Here is a 24,534-nt window from a genome sequence, read left to right on the forward strand (position 1 = left end):
TTTTTGTGATGACCTACTGTAAATTTGTTTGCTCGGGTTTTTTGTTGGCTGTACTAAATTTTAAACGCCCTTGCTACAAAAGTTGATTGATTTCAAAAGTTATTCTCTTTTTATTTTTGGTTTTGTAGCTGTGCAAGTGTGCATATTCAAGATTTTGAGTTTCGAACACTGTTTTATCCATGCATGTTGCATATTTTAATTTATATATATTTAATTTTGCAGTCTTTTCCTTTTGTTGGGGCCAAATTCGTGTGGTTTATTACATGTTCGTTGTTCATGCCAGCAATGAAAAATAAACTTAAATTGAACTACAAGTGGTATTAAAGAAATGGGGTCTAGTTCTGATAAAATTCTGTTGTTGCTTCAGTCTTATCACATTGAATTGTTTCAATTCAAAGTCAATCACAAAGTATCTCCAAATCAGATTAAAAATGCATCACTACTACTACAAGTCATTCTAATAAACCCAATTGATGCAATTTGTTGGTAAACCTCTTTTAAACTTTTAAACAAACCTCTTTTAAACATTTACAATGACTGTATGACTGAAAAATAAACTGAACTGAAAACAAATTTTCAGTCATTGTATCAAGATTTAACATTAAGGTTTTGTGTTTCTTATCTACTGCAAAGTTACATATATAAAATAGATTGCTCTCATTACATTAAACAGAAAGACCGCATCATAAAACTCAGTGCATCGACCTTGCTACTTAATGCAATTAAAAATGGTTGTTGCTTTGTTTTCACGATGGGATCATAGTTTCACTCATCTCGATTGAGCTAAAAGAGATGGGATCTTCAAAAGTACCAAAATCCTGTTTATTTTCGCTTGGCATACACCTCCACTTTCCACTGAATTCCACCTTCCTCTTGAATCTCTTGGGGAATATCAGGAAACCTTAAGAAAAGGAATCAAGTCAAGTCTTAGGTAGCAATCAACATGTTTGTAAAAAACTTGGTGGAAAACGGGAAGCAGTAAAGTTAGTTCAACACATCAGGTATAGTTTAATGTTTAAACATTTAGTTAATTTACAATGCTAGTCAAATTTCGAACAAAAATTTTACCAGGTATCTTATTTAACAGCATGGTACATTTTATGGCATAAAAGCTAAACATTCACAAGACAATGAATATGACAATCTCAGTTTATTGCGATGATGCGTCAACCAGATGCAATTAATTTTTTTGAAAAATTAGATTAGGAAATGAGCACCCGTCTAGTGTCTACCGAACCATGTTTTAATGACTAAAAATTCAAAATAGCATCCACAAATTTCAAACAATATACCGTAATGAATAGTCTGATGCCACAAACAAAACATTGACTATTTTGCATTTGCTTCCTTTCCTATAGTGGAAATATTTCAAATCGGATTCGATGTAGGCCTAATTAGGCTGCTCGTGCAGGCGTCTAAGTTTGTTTATTTTTCCAGAGACCAAGCATGGCCTAGGGTCATGCGGGGTCAAACGGGACACTTTTTCAGTTTTTTGAATGCCATATAAAACCTAAGAAAATAAATCAATAGCTTTTTTTCCTTGGTCTGAACCTTAAAACATTTGACCAGGCTAACACTCACAATAGTATTTCAATAAGATTTAATTTATGTTATGGAACCGGTTTTCTTCCATTAGGAATCGCCAGCATAACTGAGTCGAAATAAAAATTAGCCTACATCAATAGATGTCAGCACAACTGAGTCGAAATAAGAATTAGCCTACAATATCAATAGATGTCAGCACAACTGGACCAAAAACAAACGTTTGTTTTTGGTCCAGTTGTGCTGACATCTATTGATATTGTAGGCTAATTCTTATTTCGACTCAGTTGTGCTGACATCTATTGATGTAGGCTAATTTTTATTTCGACTCAGTTATGCTGACGATTCCTAATGGAAGAAAACCGGTTCCATAACATAAATTAAATCTTATTGAAATACTATTGTGAGTGTTAGCCTGGTCAAATGTTTTAAGGTTCAGACCAAGGAAAAAAAGCTATTGATTTATTTTCTTAGTGATATTGCTTTCTGTATTAGGTAGATCGCCCATTTGAGGAAGTGTCATAGTACCAGATCACCTTTTTCAGTTGGTTTTTCCCATTTTTGATCATAGATATGGTTTTTCTAGTTTTTCCAAACCTTGTCACCTATTCTGCCGCATTGATTGCTTTAAATTTTTGCACAATTGCAAGTTTAGCATGATGATGTAATAGAAGCGTTTATTCTAGATTTCACCGACATAGTATTTCTATAATCCTCTGCTTAGTAAATTTTATTTGAATTTTCAAGTGTTTGCCATTATATCATACTTGCTCAAGCTAGATCAAATTGAAATTATAATATTCGATAGTTGCGTTTTGCTAAAACTATGAAGAGAAGAAAAGGCAGAAATAAAGAAATGAAAATGCAGGATTGGAGGTCATGAACATTTTTATTTAATTAATTTGTAATTTTTCGTTTGTTTTTGGTCCAGTTGTGCTGACATCTATTGATATTGTAGGCTAATTCTTATTTCGACTCAGTTGTGCTGACATCTATTGATGTAGGCTAATTTTTATTTCGACTCAGTTATGCTGACGATTCCTAATGGAAGAAAACCGGTTCCATAACATAAATTAAATCTTATTGAAATACTATTGTGAGTGTTAGCCTGGTCAAATGTTTTAAGGTTCAGACTAAGGAAAAAAAGCTATTGATTTATTTTCTTAGTGATATTGCTTTCTGTATTAGGTAGATCGCCCATTTGAGGAAGTGTCATAGTACCAGATCACCTTTTTCAGTTGGTTTTTCCGATTTTTGACCATATAAAACCTATAATGAAATTTAAAAAAAAATATTTACAAAGAGCATTACACCTTTCAGCAATGAAATAAGACATTTTTAAGAAAAATTAAAAACTTGCAAAAACATAAAAAAATGTGTTAAGCAGAGGTAGGTGTGGCCCATTTCACCCCATCAGCTGTAGGGTCAAATGGGCCACAACTTCTATAAGTCGAAACGGTAAGGAAAGAACTTCATTTTTGCTATTTTATAACAGATCTGTTTGGTGGCATGTATTTTGTTAAAGTGATGCTCAACAATTTTAGCCATGAAGGTCTTCTTCACCCTTTTCAGATAAAGGTAGAACACATAATTTGCACTGCTCTTTTTTGCAACTAAAATTGAACAATATGAATAAGGAAACATTTTACAAATGTTCAATTTTAAACTGGCAGTCATAAACAGAGTAGAAGGGGCCAAGTCAAACAACAGGGTCTATAGTTGACAATTGAAATAGGATACTATACAATAGGGTGATTCATAAATTGGGAAAAAAATGAAACTTTGAAATGCAAGTCGGGCACCCTCTCGCATCTTGTCAATACCTGCAAAAATATTCCTGTCAAATTTTTGTTGCAACTTAAAACATTTTTAAGGTTGCTACCTACTTTGAAAGCTTCACGGAATACACTAATAGCAACACGGGATTATATGATAGGAATATAATGACAAAATTACTCAAAATTAATAAGTTCAGTGTTGACAGATGTCCAGAATGTTATTAGTTATAGTTATTGCATCAATGTAGACTTATTCCTGTCTGGATACAGCTATCTGAAGTTTTAGACTGACATGAGGAGGAACTGCTTTTGCTCTTCATCATTGGTGTGCAGAAAAATTGTGTTCACTCATCATGTTCAAATTTGTATTCGCCACACCACATTCAGTTATGTCAGTCACAACTCTCATGCCAAGTAGAGTTGACTTTGTAGTAGTGTAAGTGTCATTGGGTTCCTAAAGAGGTGGGTCTTGACTTGACTCAAAAAGTCAAAACGCAGTTCAGTAATTTTTTAAAAGCGTGTGGTGAAGTCCTGCAGTTCTTTCCTATTGACAATTTTCAAGACCACAATGGCACGTTTAGAAGGGTTCTCAAATCTTGGATTTTTCAAAGCCTTTACCACTTTTAGTTTTATGCTTTCTATTTTCTTTTTGCTCAAAGACAAAAGGGATGTCATATTGGTTCTCTTTCTAGGCATGTCTAGAGCTAATCATGCAACCAACAGCTATGTCTAATAGTAATAATAGGTCTGTTTACATAAAAATACCATTATTAATTAGAATTAAAAAAGTTATGCAAGTGAGCTAAAACTTGTCAAAAAGCCAATGTGGCCCATTTGACCCCATTTTATTTAAACAGAAAAAATATAAAAAGTAAAAAAGTGGGACTATTAATATTTTTAGCATACTAATTCAGCATTCTGGGGTGAATGCTGTTCAGTAAGTTTTCATTCCAGCTTAATTAGTTTTTGAAGTATATATACCAAACTTTTTTTGGTAAATTTTCAAATTTCAATATTTTCACATTTTTGGCCACTTTTTGCGTCATCTGAAGTATATTTTCCAAATGTAGATCTGTGTTTGTTTTACATGATGCAAATCTATGGGAAAGCAGCTTTAAATGAGCTATTAACTTTCGATTTTAGAAAAGCATATGTAGGAAAAAAAATGTGAGAAGTAAACAGAGTAACAGAATGGCGCGTTTGCCCTCGCGTCCCATTTGACCCCGCTTGACCCTACCAGAGCTGCTTCCCGACGGCCAAATTCTCATGCCAAAATAAAAACTCCGCTAAACAATTGTGTTTATAAAAATCTGTTGATATCATGTTTTTCCGTTCGCTCAAAAAAACAACGCAAAGAAGAACCTGAAACATCTAAGTTCCAGTTGTATTTATGCTTCCCACGTAGGTGTAAAGCTGGTCTTCGAGTTTATATAAGCCGACAGCGATACTCATACTTTGCTGCTTGTTGGCAAAAAAATATTGTGAATACGAGTGAAGAAAAAAACATTTTGAGTACCAACAGAATGGAGAAATATTGGCTAGTGGAAGCCGACCTAAACTTTTTGGTTGTTCAGGGGTCAATCTTAACTTTTTTTTCACTAGCCCACCGGACTAGTTGCTCCCCATTTTCACTAGCCCGCACGATTTTTCACTAGTCCGACCAGTTTACTGACTTTTCACTTGTCTGATGACGTATTAAGATAAGTGTTTTGGCTTAGACTGAAACTAACTAAAGGCTTTCAGATTTCAGTACGCACAAGAGAGCAACAATACACACAAAAACACCTTCTAGGTCACGGAGGCACACGAGCTCTTCAACTAGGACAAGGTAGCAATCCAAAGAAGCCTCAAAATAGCGATAACTACCCAGCTAACACTAAGCATTAGACACTTTGTAGTAAAGTTGAATCAGCATTTGATCACGATATATCAACAAAAACTGCTGCTTGCTGGGATGCTGACTTCTCCGTGCTGACCAGGGTTGCCAACCTGTCTTCACCAAAAAAAGCCAGACCTAGTCACAAAAAAAGCCAGCAAAAAAATAGCTGAAAAAGCCAATTAGTATTCATTAAACATACACATATAAAAAGTGCACAAGCAAATAGTGTCCCACCGAGCTTTGACTTCAGCGACAATGCAGAAACATAGTTAATGAAAAGACAAGCAACTAGAAAAATTTCTAGTTTCGGCTTCAAAACGAAATTCGGTTGGACACTACAACCAAATATAATAAAGGTAGAAATTACTGCTCGAATTGACGCAGACCGAATTTTTTCCTAAAAAAAATCGCGAAAGATAAAATTAAGCCAAAAAAAAGCCAAAATTATATTGTTGGCTTTTTTTATTAAAAAAAAATAAGCCAAGCGAGTTGAAAAACAGCCAGATTCTCAAAATCTGGTTTCAAAAAGCCAAATTGGCAACTCTGTGCTGACTACTACCACGCGTCGTGTCTAGCGAATATGCGAGAAAAAAGTAGTCACGTGCTCAGTCGACCGACTTTGCCGCCTTCTTCGTTTGCAATATTTCAGAGTAACGTCGCCGATTGCCATTTTGTAAACCAAAACTTTTCACCTGCGAATATTTTCACTAGCCAATCAGACTAGTACTGCAAAATTTCTACTAGTCCGCGCAAATTTTCACTAGCCATTGGCTAGCGGACTACCGCTAAGATCGAACCCTGTTGTTGTAGGCGAGCACATATTCTAGGAAATCCATTTGATCATTAAATACTGTAGTAACAAAATTTGAAGGGCAAATGTTATGGCAAATCAGTGGAAAAATGCTGATTGTGCTAGATGGTAACTTGTAATTTTTGAAGGTCAGTTGGGTTAAAAATCATCTTACTCTTTAATAGGCCTGGAAACAAACTCATCTTCTGTTAGTGCTGGAAAAAAAGTGTCACATTCGAAGTCTGAAAGAATCCGAGACAAGAAAATATTTCCACAATATGGTGAGTCTTGGATTAACTGAAAGTAAAATCAGTATGCAGCTGAATATTTGAGAAAAATATAAAACATCATGAAACTACCGAACTTTAAACTTCAAGTCAGCATTGGACTTATTAGCCATTTAAGAACTAATTGTTAGCATGTTTATTGCGAAGACCATTATTCTTGAAGACGAGGGATGGCCATCACCATTTAGTTGATAATTATGTACAATCGTTTAGTTGCATTCTCCACAATATTGCAAAATCAAAACAGAAGCTAAGAGTAATTTTTATAACGGTTAACACCACTTTAACATTACCATATATTATGCTAGTTGCTAGTCCATTGCTGTGACATCATCCACACAAAGTACCTGAGTTGTTCCAGTGAAGCAACTGCCTCATCAAAACTTACATCAAACTCAGTTTGAACAAAAAACAGTTTTTATCAAAAACAAAAGAGCACCTTGTAAATGCTTGATCCACCCGTATTGAAAACATCATTAACTTTGTCTTTCCATTCATTTGATCTCAACAAAATGATCAGTTCTTCCAATGACGAAACTACAGCATCCTATTCGAACAAATAAAAGTTAGAGATAATTCCACTACAGGAAAAAAGAACTTAAATTTAAACCAAACATAAAATGCTTGTTAGTTGTTATTAAAACAATCTGCTTACTTTGTCATGGGGGACGATAGGTTTGAGGACTGCTATACCAGCCAGCCTCTAAGAATGGGATAACTTCTACTTACGGTATCTCAGTGTCTTGGGAGTTGGGAAGCACATTAATAGGCATAGGCGCCTAACTATTTTTTTGGCCGTGAGGGCGAAAGCGCGTTTCATCAGCAGCAACGTAAATTCAGCGAAATGTCACGCAATGGATGACGTAATTATGTCGTCACACTAGGATTGCTTTTATTGCCACACTCGGAGTTATCGCTACGTTTGACCTACCGTTAATTATTATAAACAAAACTCGACCAAAACACATGCCATGCGTCTGCGTTGGCTAGCGGTTGATGGACTGCGACTCTTCAAGCTAAGCACAACATAAAGTTTAGCAACGAACTAGATTTATTAGCATGAAACAAGAGACGAAAAGGTTTACTAAAAGGTACATATACTGTAAATGGAATGAAAATACTAACTCGATCATACGCTTGAAAATATACCTTTTGAAAGCAAAATCATTCATGTTTACATCAATTCAACAGCACGTTACCTTGAATAAATTTAAAAGTTGCTGACATCCGTAAACAGCCCTTGAAAAATAGTTACGGAGAGAGACGTTTGATTAAGTTTTCGACTTGACATTAGGGTGGAGTGAAAAAAGTTTTTTGTTTAAATCGAAAAAAACGGGGTTCTTAAATCCCGACAAATGACCTAAAACTTCATTAAAAATTGACTTTAGGGGGTTGCCCCCATTTTCCAGCCGGCAACCCCCCAATTTCCGTGTGCGAGGGGGTAAAATTGCCTATCTCGGTAACCAATGGTTGTAGAGTCATGATATATAGCTCAAAAGCTGCCAAAACATCATGTTTCTATTTGTCCTAAGAAGAAAGTTTGCTCTATTTACGATACAAAACGAGTTATAGCCAAAAAACCAAAATATACACACATTTTGTTAAAATTCAGCATTTTTTCTGACAAATTGTGATCTGTCATAAGTTTTTTGAAAAAAAAATCTGATATGTTGCACAAGATATAGTAACACACTGATAATACCGAAGATTGGGCCCATAATCCAAAATTATTCACAACACAGTCCTTTTAACATCAGTTCAAAACATCATAATGAAGCACTCACATTAAGCATTATGTTAATTGCAGCAGTGCAAAAATATCACAAGTGTTTGGTGATGAACTTCAAAGAACTCATATTCATTTTGCAAAAACAAGTTGCTTTGCCTGGTGTGACATGTTAGCAACATGGCCGAGCGGAACTGCTCCTAGTTTTCAATACTGCAGCGGCAAAGCACGAGTTTGATAACGGCTGGAGGCAGATTGTGTTTGACATATATTTGGGTGGCTGGAGACTCGAAGAGTGGTAAACTCATATCCCAGTCGTCCCCAAACTTAACGTCTTTTCATAACTTCGTCGATTTGTAATTCCTCAGTTGAAATATTTCAAGTGTGAGCTTTGCTAATCCTAAAAGGTTCTGTTTTTAAAATGACAATTCAGGCCTTCTGATGGCACAATAATCACAAAAAAAAATTGAATAGGTATGTCAATTGAATTAAAACGACTTATTTAAAATGCATTTTTGTGTCAAATTTTTTCATCAGTTTACGACACTTAACTTTTTGGCGAATGAGTCCATCTCATCTTTCAAATCCTGAAACTTGTGCTGATGCTTCTGTTACGAGCTTCACATGTCGTTCCACTGTTTGATTGTGGCATGGATAAAACAAAATCAGAGGCTTCTCGCGGCATTCTTCCAACTCTGCATCGGTTAAGTGCTCAATTGCTGGAGAAAGTTGTTGATAAGGTTCAATATCAACTAACTCGTGGTATGCCTTTGCTTCCAAGTTCAACTTTGGAACACAGAACAAACGAATTGGTCTGCAGTTCAATGGGTTGGAACTGCTATGACTTTCAATGTCCATAAGTGAATTTGTTTCAGCGGCATGTTTGCGAATTGCAAGCACCTTGGTCACACCCTTATTTCGTATGTCTTCATTATCATCCCCCAGCATTGCAATCAGAATATTTTCGGGGTGTGCAAAATAACCGTTTCTTGTCACCACATTCAAAGCAATTTCCCGAATGTTTTGGTCAGAAAAATTCAAAACTCATTGAATCAAGTTGAAAAAGTTTATGGATCCATTTGTTATATGGTTGTTTAGCTTGATTTCAAACCAAGTCGGAAAATATACTTCAAGGCAAAAACGAACCAGAATCTCCAGGTTCAAAGGCGGTTCATCCACTGTCACAAAATAACGTAAAATTCTGCATTCCAAAGTTAGCCATCTTGAATGCACAACTGGTCCAACCTCCAAATAAGCCAGATCATCATCAACGTTTCCTTCAATAATTGCCCAGCACATTTTATAAGCATAGAACTGGTCCGTACTTAAGTCATTCACAACTTCAGATGGGAGGTTTGAAAAGGCCAAAAGTGGTGGCGAGAGCTCTTTGAATTGAGTAACTGGCCAACAGGATACAGTTCCATGTAGTTTTTTCCAATTGGACCTGCAAATGTGTCTGGGCCACTTGTAGCACCATCGAGACCTGCAAACACATGTCCCAAAGGCAATTCATTAGTAGCCTATGTAGCAGACATACTATCCATTGAAGTGGCTTATTCAGCAACTCTTCCAGGCCTCGAATGTATCCGTTGTGTTTTCCTGTCATTGATACAGTGCCATCAGTACCAACAACTGCCAGTTTATTTTGCAATTCTGTACCTTGTAATGAATTGAATAGATGTTAAGCTATGGTTCTGCCCTTGCCATCTTCAGGAGAAAAGTGGGTGAGGTAATAACTCCCCGGCTCGCCAACTGCAGTATAGTGTTCTTCCAATTGAACAGATCTGTAGTGCTTTTCGTTTGGACCTTGCACAACCGTTTGTTTGTATCTTTACGTCCATCAAAGTATAGACCATTCACTATACTGAAATTTTGTTGCTCTTCTTGCCGTAGTTCCTTCCTGCATCTTTCACATTCGGTATTATCAGTGTGTTATTATATCTTGTACAACATATCAGATTTTTTTTTCAAAAAACTTATGACAGATCACAATTTGTCAGAAAAAATGCTGAATTTTAACAAAAATGTGTGTATATTTTGGTTTTTTGGCTGTAACTCGTTTTGTATCGTAAATAGAGCAAACTTTCTTCTTAGGACAGATAGAAACATGATGTTTTGGCAGCTTTTGAGCTATATATCATGACTCTACAACCAGTGGTTACCGAGATAGGCAATTTTACCCCCTCGCGCACATAAATTGGGGGGTTGCCGGCTGGAAAATGGGGGCAACTCCCTAAAGTCAATTTTTAATGAAGTTTTAGGTCATTTGTCGGGATTTAAGAACCCCGTTTTTTTAGATTTGAAAAAAAACTTTTTTCACTCCACCCTACTTGACATTGCTCCCCTTTCACTACAATATCGCAACTTATGGCTGACCAGCTTTCAAGTTTCAATTCGCTGTGATACGCCCGTTTTCGTGTTGCAGAGGAAACAAAAGATGCGCATATTCCCGCCTTTGATCGGGTTTCTATGGCAACGGTCCTGTGTGCGCCATGCAGTTTGCGCGAGTCCGTTGTTGTGTTGATTATGCCGTGTGTGCGCAATGCGGTTTGTACCAGCCCTTGTTGCGTTGGTTAGTGGTAACCTCGGGCCGAGACTTCAAGTTCATTTTCACAGCGAGCGATTCACTGCCGCGACAATTCTCTGCAGAGGTTTCGACTTTCGAAAGAGACATCGAGTCTGTTTGCAAGCGCATTAAGCTAAACACACGCTGCTTCCATAGGCGTCATTTCAGGGGTGCGAAGGGTGCTTAAGCACCCCAAAATAAAAATCTGAGGTAACAACATAAATGAGAGAGCACCCCTGGGCCCTGGTTTGCATACAAAATACACCGATTCAAATGGAAATTTGCATTGCTAAAGACCGTTTTTTTTTTCTTTCTTGAAAGTCGTTTCACCAAAGCGCAATATTTTCAGTGTTTTACATTTGTGTGTGGCACGCAGCGCCACACATATCAAAGGCAGACATGATTGTACTATTGCGTAACAATTAAGCACAAACACGCGCACTGCGTCAAGAAGTGCCGTTCGAGAGAAAACAATTTGTCTGGCTTGAAGAAAATTGCTGTTTTCTACTCAAACGTCTATAAAAACATTCTGCAAACGGCGTCAGATGCAATCGTTAGCCGTTTCCCTTCTTCATCATACCGAATGGCAGACTTGCTACGAGAGCTGCTAGAGAATCCCACAATGAAAGAAGCCGATGTTACAAAAGTAAGCAAATTTTATGATGGTGACTGAAAACGCAAGGATTTGCGCGTGAATGCAAGCAGTGGTTCGCTTGTTGCAAACGTGATGGTGATGTTGTGACAGTGAATACGCTACGTCAGAAATTCATTGCACAGCCGTCAATGGTCGATATAATGCCAAATATATATGCAGCTTTGGCAGGGTTGATCGGTTTAAATTGGGGCGGTTTAAACCGCCCGGTTAAAACCGGTTAAAACCTGGTTTAAACCGGGCAGTTTTGACCACCTATTACTGGTCAAAACCCCTTTAGTGTATGAATCAAGTTGCTTTTCAATTGAATTAAAAATATTACCCTCTATGTTATTAGTAATGATGTTCAACTATATTTTGTTTTGATCAACATAACCTAAATGCTGGATTTGGAACAAAAAATATTCAATTTCTCAGTTTGTTTTTGATATTTCAATCAGTTGGTTATTTTAATTAATGAGAAAATTCAAATTCTAAAGATAAGTTTCTGATGAACCAAAAAATGCTTGGTAGAACGATGAACCATTTGCTCAGCCAACTGAAGTACAAGAATTTATTCCAACAAATTTTTTTTTTATGAAAAACATTTGCCATAAAATTTGCGCAACATTTGCCCTCCCGTTGCGTAGCACATAAGACGTAGCACGACATGTAATTAAGGTAGTAGTCTTAACGCTGTTTGATGTCTTGTTTTTGGCGGCGCTGAAACAAAAGAAAAATTCAAGATAAATGTAATCTTTTGTACGAACTTTACAGGCAGCCATCTGTGGCTGCCTGACAGGTCGGTATTGGCAGCCATTAATGAAAGTTCAGGCGGCCATGGCCGCCAGCTATTTCGATGCCTGCATATCAAAATGGTCACAACTCACAACTGCTTTTATATATATTTCCTAAATAGCCCATAGCCCAGGTGGCCGACCATTCACTACATATAATAAAAATGTTTTTCTGGGTTTTGACCGGTTTAAACCTAGTTTTCACCGGTTAAAACCAGGTTTAAACCGCTTAGTGGTCAAAACCAGTTTAGACCACTTAGAGATCAACCCTGAGCTTTGGTAACTTACATTGTTATGCCGACTTCTTCCTGTGAAGCCGAACGTTCCTTTTCGTTATTACGACGCTTGAAGACCTACCCTCGCAGCACTCAAACGCAACAACGACTGAACAATTTGGCCGTTATAAGTAGTCATCGCGAATTGGCGGAGAAATTAAACATGGAAGAACTTGTCACGGAGTTTGTTTCCAAGACAACGACCAGCAGAAACAAATTTGGATGTGATTAATTTATAGCAAGCCGCATTATAAGGCAGACGTGAACAAATTAAAGCAATTAAAGTCGAATATATTTCAATATTTAATGTAAGATCACTTTCGCCTTGCATGTAGCCTAATACTTGTTTTCATTTCTATCTGATCGTTTACCATACCGCTGCAGTCTATTCGATTACACATACGACAAAATTATCTTCTTTTATGTTGATTCGACGTTTCATGACGTAGGCTAAACATGGTTGAATTTACTATTAGATTGAGTCATTTGTTTTAACATTTTCTATCGGTCAGGTTTTCAATTGATTAGCCTATATTGACAATTTTCATAAGATAGCATAGAGCACCCCTAAGTTCGTCAATTTTTTTTTAAAAATTACGCCAATGGCTGCTTCTACATAGCAAACTATGTTGTTTTTGGGTGCATTCCACATCTGATGACATTGGTAGATTTTGGCTATGTCTCAGGCAACAAATCTGTCATTTTTACAGTGGTTTAACGTCTGCAGACGTTGAATCAATGTAAAAATGACAGATTTTTTTGTCTGGGGTGGGATTGTAGCATCGCTACTCGTTCTAGTGATTATTTATTGCAAAGCTGTTCCGGTTTGCATTTAAAAATGTTTTTCTGCTGCCGATCGCTAGTTCATCTATTGTTTTATGTATCAATACAGCATAAAAAGTTGCTCCCACTCAGAAATATGCGTGGGGGCCTGGCCCCCACGGCTTAGGCGCCTATGTTAATAGGTATCTATTCGCATGTTTAATCGTGGGATTTCGCGATGGCTGCATGCGGCAAAATTTTCTCCTTACATTTGAGTTTGTTATAGTTTCATCATAAGTTACATTTATAGGCGCCGACTTCCGGGGGGCCGGCGCTCCCCGTAAATTTATGGTTGAGGGGCAACAAAAATGGTTATTACAAGTGGTGTTTCAAAGATAAAATACTTTGCGAAGGAGATTTAGATCATTTAAACGGACTTAAAGAATGCAGACAGCGAAAAATAACCTACGTTGCTCTTGCCCGCAAAACAGCAGCTGATCGCATGGCTTTCTCTGGAACGTGAAGTACTACTGAGATGCGCAATTGCGCATGCTCACAGTCACACACTGCATATCTTCCCGCGCGCGCGGAACAACTTCAAAGTCAAAAGAAAATTGCACTACGGTATTCGATAAAAAACATTTCGCCGTTGTCAACGCTTTGAAGGTAAGTAGTTAGCAAACCGAGCGAAACGAGGTTAATAAAACTGATAGCGGGTTTCCACTCTGCTTGAGATCATGATTTTTTTTTGCGTTTTATTTCGATAACTTCACTGTCTTGATCGTTGTTATTCACTTGCATGAAAAGGAAATGAATCGGCTTGTTTTCCAACTGTTCCAATTATGAGCTAACAATATCAAAATTTTTACGACTAGGCGCACTGCATGCGTAAAACTAATCGTTTCAAGCAGCGGTTCTAATAAATTTGGTTTGCAACCTAGGTGTCAATATAAACAAGACAGTAATCTTAATCAAAGATTATTTTAATTGAGTGAAATAGCGTTATGGTTATGAACTTATGACGTCATCACCTTTCTCGCCCCCCAAGGTTTTTTGAAAAGTTGGCGCCTATGCTGCTGTGAGATCAATTATGATTCAACAGAACGCATTGTTTTGTTTGCAATGTGTGAGAACTGAGAATTAAATCGAAAACCTATAAAAGAAAAGATGTTTAATGGTCTTGGTCGCAGATATTGCTTGCATTATCGACCTCTCTTACCGCTATTATCACCTAGCCAACCTGACATCATTGTTTTATGCGGTCGCTAAGGTTTGACATCAACTTCAACAATCATGGAATGTTACGTAATAAGAACGACTACCATCCTACACGCAAAAATTAAAAGTGATCTCTTAAAACAGCTCTTTCTGTTTTGTCTCGTGAGCTTTGCATATTGCTCAACAAGTGTATAAAGTTTAGAATTGACAAGAAATCATTAAATTTAAAAGTTAAGTTTGAATCACTGCAAATAAACATATATATTCAAAACTTTTACTTCTGCCGACGTCATTTCACACTCCGTAATCTACGTCGGTAATGATTTTGCCGCAGACAACAGCTTGTCCGCGGCAAAATCCGTGTATAAGTTGAATCTGTCTTTTGAAGGTGAAAATCACTTTCGAACATCTCGACCTATACTAGGGTGGTCCAAAAAAAACTTTTTTTGTAAATGTTAATGTCTCACCCTAAAATATTGTTACCATTGATGAGAAAATGATATATGTGAATTTTCATAAAGATTGGTTGATATTTAGGGGTTGCTACCGGGGTTCAAAGTTTTGTCGTTTGCCCCCATTTTAACGTTTTAAGAGGATGTGATACAGATATGATATGATACGGTACAGTAAAAAATATGGTACAGTGCCATGGCATATTGCAAGAAAAATACAGTTTAATAATTACTCTATATAGTCTGTTTATAAACTCATGTACGTCTGTATTACGAATTATACTAACTGGTCTACATATATATACAAAATGTGCGACTTTGTATACTTGTGTTTAAAGTTCAGAGACTAAATTTGACAATCAATAACAGCTTTAGAAGACAGTAAATAAACTACATGTACAAATGTACATGATGTAAACTAATATACATAGTACATACATAGTTATTACCCTCTAAACCAGGGGTTCTCAACCGTGGCCTTCGGCCCCCCAAGGGGACCACAGAGCGTTCTCAGGGGAGCCACGATAAAAAGCTTCATTAATAAATTATAACATGTACATATTGATGAATTATAACAGAATTGTGACACAAAAAACACTCATGTAGGTGTTAGTATCGTAAAGCTAGCTAAAAGCATGTTTTTTCATCATATGTTCTATCTCACTGCATGTTGCATCATCTTTTGTGATTGTAACGTAACAATTAAGGATACGCTTGATTTACTAGCGTAGTCTATTACGAAAAAGAAAGCATTAAATCATTTAATCATTCGTTAACTGTTTTTATTGATTTCGTTTCATTGTTCTTTAAACAAATACATTTTTATTTTGCTCAAGGGGGCCATGGTCTTTTAGAGCCACAGTCTGGGGGGGCATGACTCAGAAAAGGTTGAGAACCACTGTCTAAACCCTTGACAGCCTGTTTCACCCTAAAAGGGTAATCATCAGAAAGTCCTCCTTTTAGGTTAAAACAGGCTGTCAAGGGTTTAGAGCAGTGGTTCCCAACCTTTTTGACCTTGCGGCACCCTATCGAAGAGATAAATAGTTTGCGGCATCCTGGCAAAACTGGGTCAATTTTATGAGATTTCTGTATTTCAAGTAACTGTATGAAATAGCACAGAATGAGTTGTACAGTATAGCGCGCATAAATAAATGTATTTATTCAAAATTTAGTGTGAAATTTGGGCTTGACTTCTTGCACAAGTCCCTTAATATCTCGAGGCACATTCGACAAAGCCACCCACATTTCTTCCTCGACTATAAGCAGTCGTTCTCGTTTTTTTAGTTTTAATGTTCGTTTGTACGGAAAATCCACTAATTTGGAGACCCAATTGTAATCGCAAAGCAATTCACAAAATATATTCATATAAGTATAAAGCAGTGCTCCGCAACCGGTGTGCCGCGGGATAACTATCATCAGAACATACTTTTTGAAAAGAAAGGAGTTTTTATGTTTTAAAAATTCTCGCTTTACCACTGCAAGACAACTCAAACTCTAGCTAGACTTCCCACAGTGCATTTATGATTTTTTTGCCTCACATTGAAGTTTTCGCAATGGGAAGGCTGCCCTAGTTTTAAAAAAGGCTGGTTAACGTGGTAGTGCGTTTTTAGAAGTCAGGCTAGGTCATTTTGAATTGTCAGTTAGCAGTGTGTAATGAAAAATTTCGTAATATTGAAAGCACAGCTATTAAGTTTAGTAGCCAACGTTTTGTCAATGGCGAGTCCATAACAAACGAGTAGCCTAATTATTTTGCAAAGAACTTCCAGCCAGGAACGAACGACTGGCCAGGAAATTTTTAGAGTGACCAACGAGTTTTTCATAACCCATGGTATCCATTGGAATAACTGCATCAACGTTTGCACAGATGGTGCTTCAGCAATGGTGGGCGAAGGAAGAAGTTTAGCTGCATGGGTAAAACGTCAAAATCCAGCCATTCAACTTATGTATTGCTGCTTACACAGGGAAGCCTTGATGAATGATGATCAAACATTTTACAAGGGAGCTGACAGAAACAATGAATGACTGTATCCAAATTGTTAACTTTATTAAAGCAAGAAACAAGCGCAAATATCTCATTAAAAAGATGATAGTTATTTTTTACATTTTGAAAATGTGTCGGCCGAATTGTGCCGCAAAATTTTAAAGAGTTTTTAAGTGTGCCGTGAGTAAATAAAGGTTGCGGAGCCCTGGTATAAAGAATAAATCAATTATAACTTAGCCTTTTCTCGATTAGCTATGTAGGCTATCGTGTTTGTATGCGCAGGTATGGTATCCCCCATGCAAAAGTTTCTATTTTATAGTGGTTCGCAAACAATCGTGCAATTTTATAATCGTGCTGGGTCACACAATCCGATAATCCATCACTGCAATTTGACTTTGTGCGCCGTGAAACGCAAAATAAAATCATGAAACCTGGCAATAATGATGCGTTTCAAACGTTTTTATGGAAAAAACAGCAACGATTCAAAATCTCTTTCACGCTGTTATTCCTGGGCGAGAAAACAAAGGCTTATTGTGGATTAGAGTTAAAATAAATAAATAAATTCCACACTTAACGGGTTAAAGTTAAAATATCTCGCGGCACCCTTGAGCATTGCAATTGGCACCCCGGTTGGGACATTGCCGAGCGTGGAGTGGCGTTGATCACGGAATACAACACATTACACACATGTGACGAAGAACAAAAACAGTATCTTTTGCGTGTCGTCGCCGATCACCGTCAGCGATATCCAGACTGCAGTAGAAAGACCCTCGCGCAATAATTCCTGTATGTAGTTTATTCGTTGTATTCTAAAGCTGTTAATGAATGTCCAATTTAGTCTCTGAATTTTAAACACAAGTATACAAAGTCGCAGCGGTGACGCGCTCGCTTTCCAATTATGCAATCCTGGTTTGACTCCCGGCTTATACTGGTTGTTGACAAACACCGCCCACGCCCACCTCTACCCAGGGTATAATATATTGGGTGGGCGTAGTTGCTGAAGTAAAGGCGGCCGAGAGAAAGGAACTGGCCACCCTACTCTCGTTAGTGCCGAAGGCTTAGTATAATGAGAACCTCATCCCTCGATGCTTGTATTCAAGTATGGGACTCACCTTTACCTTATACAAAGTCGCACATTTCGTACATGTACACCAGTTAGTATAATTCGTAATACAGACACATGAGTTTATAAACAGACCATAGAGTAATTATTAAACTGTATTTTTATTGCAATATACAATGGCACTGTACCGTATTTTTTACTGTACCGTATCATATCATATCCTCTCGAAACGTTAAAATGGGGGCAAACGACAAAACTTTGAACCCCGGTAGCAACCCCTAAATATCAACCAATCTTTATGAAAATTCACATATATCATTTTCTCATCAATGGTAACAATATTTTAGGGTGAGACATTAACATTTACAAAAAAAGTTTTTTTGGACCACCCTAACCTATACTCGAGTATATACGGTACGGTATTATATTCGATAAAAGATTATAAAGACTTTCGATAAAAAACAGAAAACACTTTGCCGTTGCTAACGCTTTGAAGGTAAGTAATTGGCAAAAGGAGTGAAACAAAGTTAATTAAACTAATAACGGGTTTCCACTCTGCTTGAAATCATGATTTTTGCGTTTTATTTCGATAACTTCACTGTCTTGATCGTTGTTATTCACTCGCAAGAAAAGGAAATGAATCGGCTTGTTTTCCAACTGTTCCAATTATTATGAGCTAACAATATCAAAATTTTGACAACTGAGCGACTGGGCGTACTGCATGCTTAAAACCAATCGTTTCAAGCAGCGGTTCTAATAAATTCGAATAAACAAGACAGTAAGCTTAATCAAACTAGAAAAATAGCGTTATGGTTATGACGTCATCACCTTTCTCGCCCCCCCAAGGTTTTTTGAAAAGTCGGCGCCTATGGTTACATTAATGTACAATTGTACATACACTGTGAAACTATTCCACTATTTGCATCAACATTATCCCCTGTGACGCAATATGCATGATATGATATAAAATATGCAGTTGGTATACTTGCGCCTAAAGGTGCGTCACTGCGTCTACACGGGAAGTGTTCTTGCTTAGAAATTCTTGCTTACGCTAGTTTTTAAGCTCATTTCGTCTACACTCACAATCTCGAAAAAAAATTTTGCTTGCTTGAACTGCGATCACGTGAGTATTTCAACCGCAATGACTTCCATAAATTTAAATTCAACCTTAAATACAACACTCTCATTCCTTCCAGTGCTGCGGTGGAGAGACTTTTCTCAGTTGGAAAAGATGTGCTCAAGCCAAAGCGGACAGGACTTATAGACCGAGAGCCTACGACAGAAGATTTCACCCCATAAGGTACAAAAGGTTTGACCCCTTGAAGTTACTGGGGTCAACCATGTCACTCACAAAAAGTATGGAAGATTGACCGCGCCGGGTGGATCTGGTCCCTAGAGCCCCCTAAAAAGCCCAAAAAGGGGGTTAATTTCACCCCATAAGGTACATGGACCAAACTTGGTGAATACGAAGTCTTATGTCAGGACATCACAAAAATATCAAATCTAACAATATTTTCGAGTGGAAAGGTGATGTAAGACCCCCCCGAAAGTGACCCCCCGGGGGGTTAATTTCACCCCATAAGGTACATGGACCAAAGTTGGTCAAAACGAAGTCTTATGTCAGGACATCACAAAAATATCAAATCTAACAATATTTTCGGGTGGAAAGGTGATGTAAGATGCCTTCAAAGTGACTTCCCTTAATGTGACCCCCTCGGAAGGTTTATTTCACCCCATAAAGTACATAGACCAAACTTGGTCAAAATGAAGTCTTATGTCAGGACATCACAAAAATATCAAATCTAACAATATTTTCGGGTGGAAAGGTGATGTAAGATGACTTCAAAGTGACTTCCAATAATGTGACTCCCTCGGAAGGTTTATTTCACCCCATAAAGTACATGGACCAAACTTGGTCAAAACGAAGTCTTGTGTCAGGACATCACAAAAATATCAAATCTAACAATAGTTTTGGAAGGAAAGATGATGTAAGACTCCCCCAAAGTGACCCCCCAGGGGGTTAATTGCACACCATAAGGTAGGCTACATGGACTAAAGTAGGTTAAATCGAAGTCTTATTCAAGGCATAACAAAAATATCAAATCTAACAATATTTTCAGGTGGAAAGGTGATGTAAGATGTCATCAAAGTAACCCCCAGAGGGTTTATTTCATCATAGAGTACATGGACCAAACGTGGTCCAAACGAAGTCTTATAGGTCCTAGGACACCACAAAATATCAAATCTAACAATACTCTCAGTTGGGAAGATGATAAAAGACCTACCCAAAAGTGAATCTCCTCCTATACTTTAATTTACTTCATTCCTTACTCGAACCAACCTTGGTGTAACGGAAGTGCTATGCCAGAACAGTACCAATGGATTAAATCGAAAAATATTTTTATATAGGTTTTGGTGAAATACATTCACAAGCTGTCCCATGATGCATGAAATGGAACTATAGCCTACTTTACAAAAAGTTTTTGTATAAATCATATTCAGTCAATCGAAAAAAGGCAACAGGACATAACAATACATGGCTTTGTAACACCAAAAACAGAAAGTACATAAGAAGCATATAGGCTACAGTCATGGGCGCCGATCGCTCTCTAAGATTGGTGGGGACATTTACTAGGAAAGAAAGGGCAGACGAGCGAAGCGAGCTGAAATATTGGGGTCTGTTCAACAAACAAACAAATAGGCCTACAGTAGATAGGCTACAAGTCTAATGCAATGTATTTTAATTGTCTGTGTCAGCATTGGACAGCAGAAGTCCAAACACTGCAACTCGGCAACGAGTCTCCGGCGAATTAAAAACGAAGTCCTTGGTTGATCCTTGGCTTGTAATGAAGGTTGATCAAATTCAAAACTTTATTGTGCACATAGCAGACCATTGCATGATTTGGCCGTTTCTGTGTCATGGTAGATCGTAACAAAGTTTTGATACGTCGCAAAGTTGAAAATGAGCGTTCAGCTGAACACGAGCGGGCTGGTGATATGAGCAAAAGTTCCACTTGCGGAAACATTTGCCGAACAGCGGATGGTATCTTCTTGAATATCATTCGAAAATCTTGTGCAAGGGACTCTGTGTCAAAGAACTGAAGATAATCGTCTACCAAATGTGATTGTAGCTTTCCACTAAAGAGTGATTCTTGTAGAATTTTGTAGTGCTCAAGATCGGTCGACTTGAAATAGTCAGTAAGATTTTGCTGCGAGCTGTCAATGACTGCAAAATACTCTGACCGATCGATCTTGAAGTTTAGGAGGTTAACCATGGCCATGTCCATACTGAAGACGATTTGGAACGTGACAAGTCTTTTAAAAATTGGGTAGGGTAAGAGTTTTTTCGATTGAAAAAAAGCTGCCTGCCAGCCTTCCAACTGCTGATTTTCCTATATACATTTTTTTGCCAAACCGGTAAAGACATTTCAGCAGCTCTTAACCTCAATGTAATAATAACTGAAAAAATAGCTTTTTTCTTATACAAAAGTAACACAAGCTACACTTACTGCACTACATGCTTGTACGACTCTTTCAAAGTAATTCTAAAACTCTGCACTGTGTGGTAACCAAATTAAATACAATTTGCGAGTTACACCAGGGTTTCTCTGCTTAATAAAACATTTCTACTACGGTTGGGGCTTCCTCGCATAAAACAAAAATGTTGTCCCCTCCTTTCAATATATTTTAAACGTTTGACTGGTAAAATTGTGACATTCGGGTAATATTTTCCCTTTTACGTTACAAAAATAATGTAAAAAGATGATGGGGACATGTAAAAAGATGGTGGGGACATGTCCCCACTGTCCTATAGGGATCGGCGCCGTGGCTACAGTAGCCAGAAAATTGATCCAAGATCTTGATACGACCACTAAATGTTGACTTAATAGAACAACTGACTATCCAAATAAGACGAAAAAAGTGAAAGCGACAGCAGTGACAATGAAGAATAAAGAAACGACCGTTTACATTTACACAAACAATCTCTGTTTATGAATGAACAGTTACGATAACTGATTAGAGACATGAAGCAAATGGCATTAAACAAAAATTTACTACATTGGGTTTATTGGGTTATTTATTGTAGCAGCTGGAAAATGTTCATTACTGCCTAAATTAACGTTCCAAATGATTCACTTCGAAACGTTTTGATTTGGATAGTCAGTTGTTCGATTAATTCAACATTTAGTGGTCGTATCAAGATCTTCGATCAATTTTCTGGCTACTGTAGCCTATATGCTTCTCATGTACTTTCTGTTTTTGGTGTTACAAAGCCATGTATTGTCATGTCCTGTTGCCTTTTTTCGATTGACTGAACATGATTTATACAAAAACTTTTTGTAAAGTAGGCTATAGTTCCATTTCATGCATCATGCGACAGCTTGTGAATGTATTTCACCAAAACCTAAATAAAAATATTTTTAGATTTAATCCATTGGTAGCCTACTGTCCTGGCATAGCACTTCCGTTACACCAAGGTTGGTTCAAGTAAGGGATGAAGTAAATTAAATTATAGGAGGAGATTCACTTTTGGGTAGGTCTTTTATCATCTTCCCAACTGAGAGTATTGTTAGATTTGATATTTTGTGGTGTCCTATAAGACTTCGTTTTGACCACGTTTGGTCCATGTACTCTATGGTGAAATAAACCCTCTTAGGGTTACTTTGATGACATCTTACATCACCTTTCCACCCGAAAATATTGTTAGATTTGATATTTTTGTTATGCCTTGAAATAAGACTTCGATTTAACCTACTTTAGTCCATGTAGCCTACCTTATGGGGTGCAATTAATCCCCTGGGGGGTCACTTTAGGGGAGTCTTACATCATCTTTCCTTCCAAAACTATTGTTAGATTTGATATTTTTGTGATGTCCTGACACAAGACTTCGTTTTGACCAAGTTTGGTCCATGTACTTTATGGGGTGAAATACACCTTCCGAGGGGGTCACATTAAGGGAAGTCACTTTGAAGTCATCTTACATCACCTTTCCACCCGAAAATATTGTTAGATTTTATATTTTTGTGATGTCCTGACATAAGACTTCATTTTGACCAAGTTTGGTCCATGTACCTTATGGGGTGAAATAAACGTTCCGAGGGGGTCACATTAAGGGAAGTCACTTTGAAGGCATCTTACATCACCTTTCCACCCGAAAATATTGTTAGATTTGATATTTTTGTGATGTCCTGACATAAGACTTCGTTTTGACCAACTTTGGTCCATGTACCTTATGGGGTGAAATTAACCCCCCGGGGGGTCACTTTCGGGGGGGTCTTACATCACCTTTCCACTCGAAAATATTGTTAGATTTGATATTTTTGTGATGTCCTGACATAGAACTTCGTTTTCACCAAGTTTGGTCCATGTACCTTATGGGGTGAAATTAACCCCCTTTTTGGGCTTTTTAGGGGGCTCTAGGGACCAGATCCACCTGGCGCGGTCAATCTTCCATACTTTTTGTGAGTGACATAGTTGACCCCAGTAACTTCAAGGGGTCAAACCTTTTGTACCTTATGGGGTGAAATCTTCTGTCGTAGGCTCCCAGACTATTAGTGACTCTCATTTTGAAGTACTCGTGTTTTTGAAAGATGCATTATAATAAATTTCCCTTAGAATGTGTTTTCTATAACGACGTTAAAATGACAGTGTGAACGAATGATAACATTCGTTTTCAAGGTCATTTGTGCGTCACTAGGGACTTGAAGAGTGTTTCCTAGTGTCATTTTAGACGAAAGTAGCGATAGCACGCGCTACTTTGGTCCGAGTAGCGGTAGCGTGCTACTTTTTTTAATTGGTAGCGGTAGTGCGCGCTATTTTGGTCCAAATAGCGGTAGCGTGCTACTTTAAAAGTAGCGGGTGCCCACCTCTGTTACAATGATTGATTGACCAAGCAGCTGATGTCTGACGATAAGTAGGATGCAAGTGACATCACAATACACTTTATTGATGCAATAAATCATTATTTCGAAGTTCCGATGGCCGCCATGTGCTTGTGATTGGCCTGAACTAAACTCAATACTCTATAGGTATAATCTTACTGTATTGTGATTTTATAAAATTGCAATCGCGAGAGCTAAAAAATCGCATTACTTAGAAAAATAACAAGATTTTTAAAAATTTTGATTCACCTAAACAATCAACTTACCGCTCCTTCAAATTGTTTATCTGGTGTGCGACTGAACACAAAATTGTAACGTCGCTTTAAAGGACGATATTTTGAAGGAATAGATTCCCATGTTTTTCGACCCATTAAAACTGCATTTTGTTTGCCTTTTGGTTGATTCCCAATAGTTAAAAGCGAAAAATATTTGTGCTCTGTTCTGCAAAGCAACTTAATCACAATATTTAATACAAGGGCACAGAAAGATGGTCAATTAGTCAATAAAAGTTTGATTGATATGAATTTGAATGCACAAACTAGAAACAGCACCAAAATTAATCACAGAAAGTTGAAACAAAAAATTAAAAAGGTTAAATATAAATCCTTTAGAATTTACATGATCATGATCTAACTCAAATGCTACAATCAAGTGAGCTACCAATTCACAAAATTGACCTGCGTAAAACTTCTGAAATCATTACATAGAAGTGAGAATACAACTTTACATCGTAAATACATAAATAGCCTAATATACCGTAAATGCCATGGAAGTTTGCCATTATTTCCAATTCCCCAATTATTGCAACAAGCAACAATACTGTGGATTTTAATATTTTCCATTTAAAGATTGGTTGAGCAAGCCAGATGCGTCACAGTCAATAACTTAATTTCTGAACAATAGAC

The 24,534-nt window shown here is 37.3% G+C and overlaps 1 protein-coding gene across 1 annotated transcript; it reads right to left on the bottom strand.

The window, feature by feature from the left end:
* Positions 1 to 24,534, bottom strand: LOC145777682 (dihydrofolate reductase-like). The gene is made up of 5 exons (XM_082589119.1): positions 24,386 to 24,534; positions 23,896 to 24,070; positions 6,716 to 6,823; positions 6,165 to 6,286; positions 1 to 901 (listed from the first exon to the last, which is right to left on the bottom strand). The coding sequence occupies exons 1-5, from the start codon at positions 24,469 to 24,471 to the stop codon at positions 823 to 825; spliced, it is 570 nt and encodes a 189-aa protein (XP_082445245.1). The 5' UTR covers positions 24,472 to 24,534; the 3' UTR covers positions 1 to 822.

Source organism: Aplidium turbinatum, chromosome 9, assembly GCF_918807975.1.
Source record: "Aplidium turbinatum chromosome 9, kaAplTurb1.1, whole genome shotgun sequence".
Taxonomy (NCBI): domain Eukaryota; kingdom Metazoa; phylum Chordata; class Ascidiacea; order Aplousobranchia; family Polyclinidae; genus Aplidium; species Aplidium turbinatum.

Bases quoted from the DNA above. Each gene is read 5' to 3' on its own strand.
- LOC145777682 (XM_082589119.1), bottom strand. From the start codon at position 24,471: ATGGAAAATATTAAAATCCACAGTATTGTTGCTTGTTGCAATAATTGG. The intron at 24,071-24,385 runs GTATATTAGGCT...GTTGCTTTGCAG, and splicing joins AAACTTCCATGGCATTTACG to AACAGAGCACAAATATTTTT. The intron at 6,287-6,715 runs GTGCTCTTTTGT...TTTTACTTTCAG, and splicing joins GTGGATCAAGCATTTACAAG to TTAATCCAAGACTCACCATA.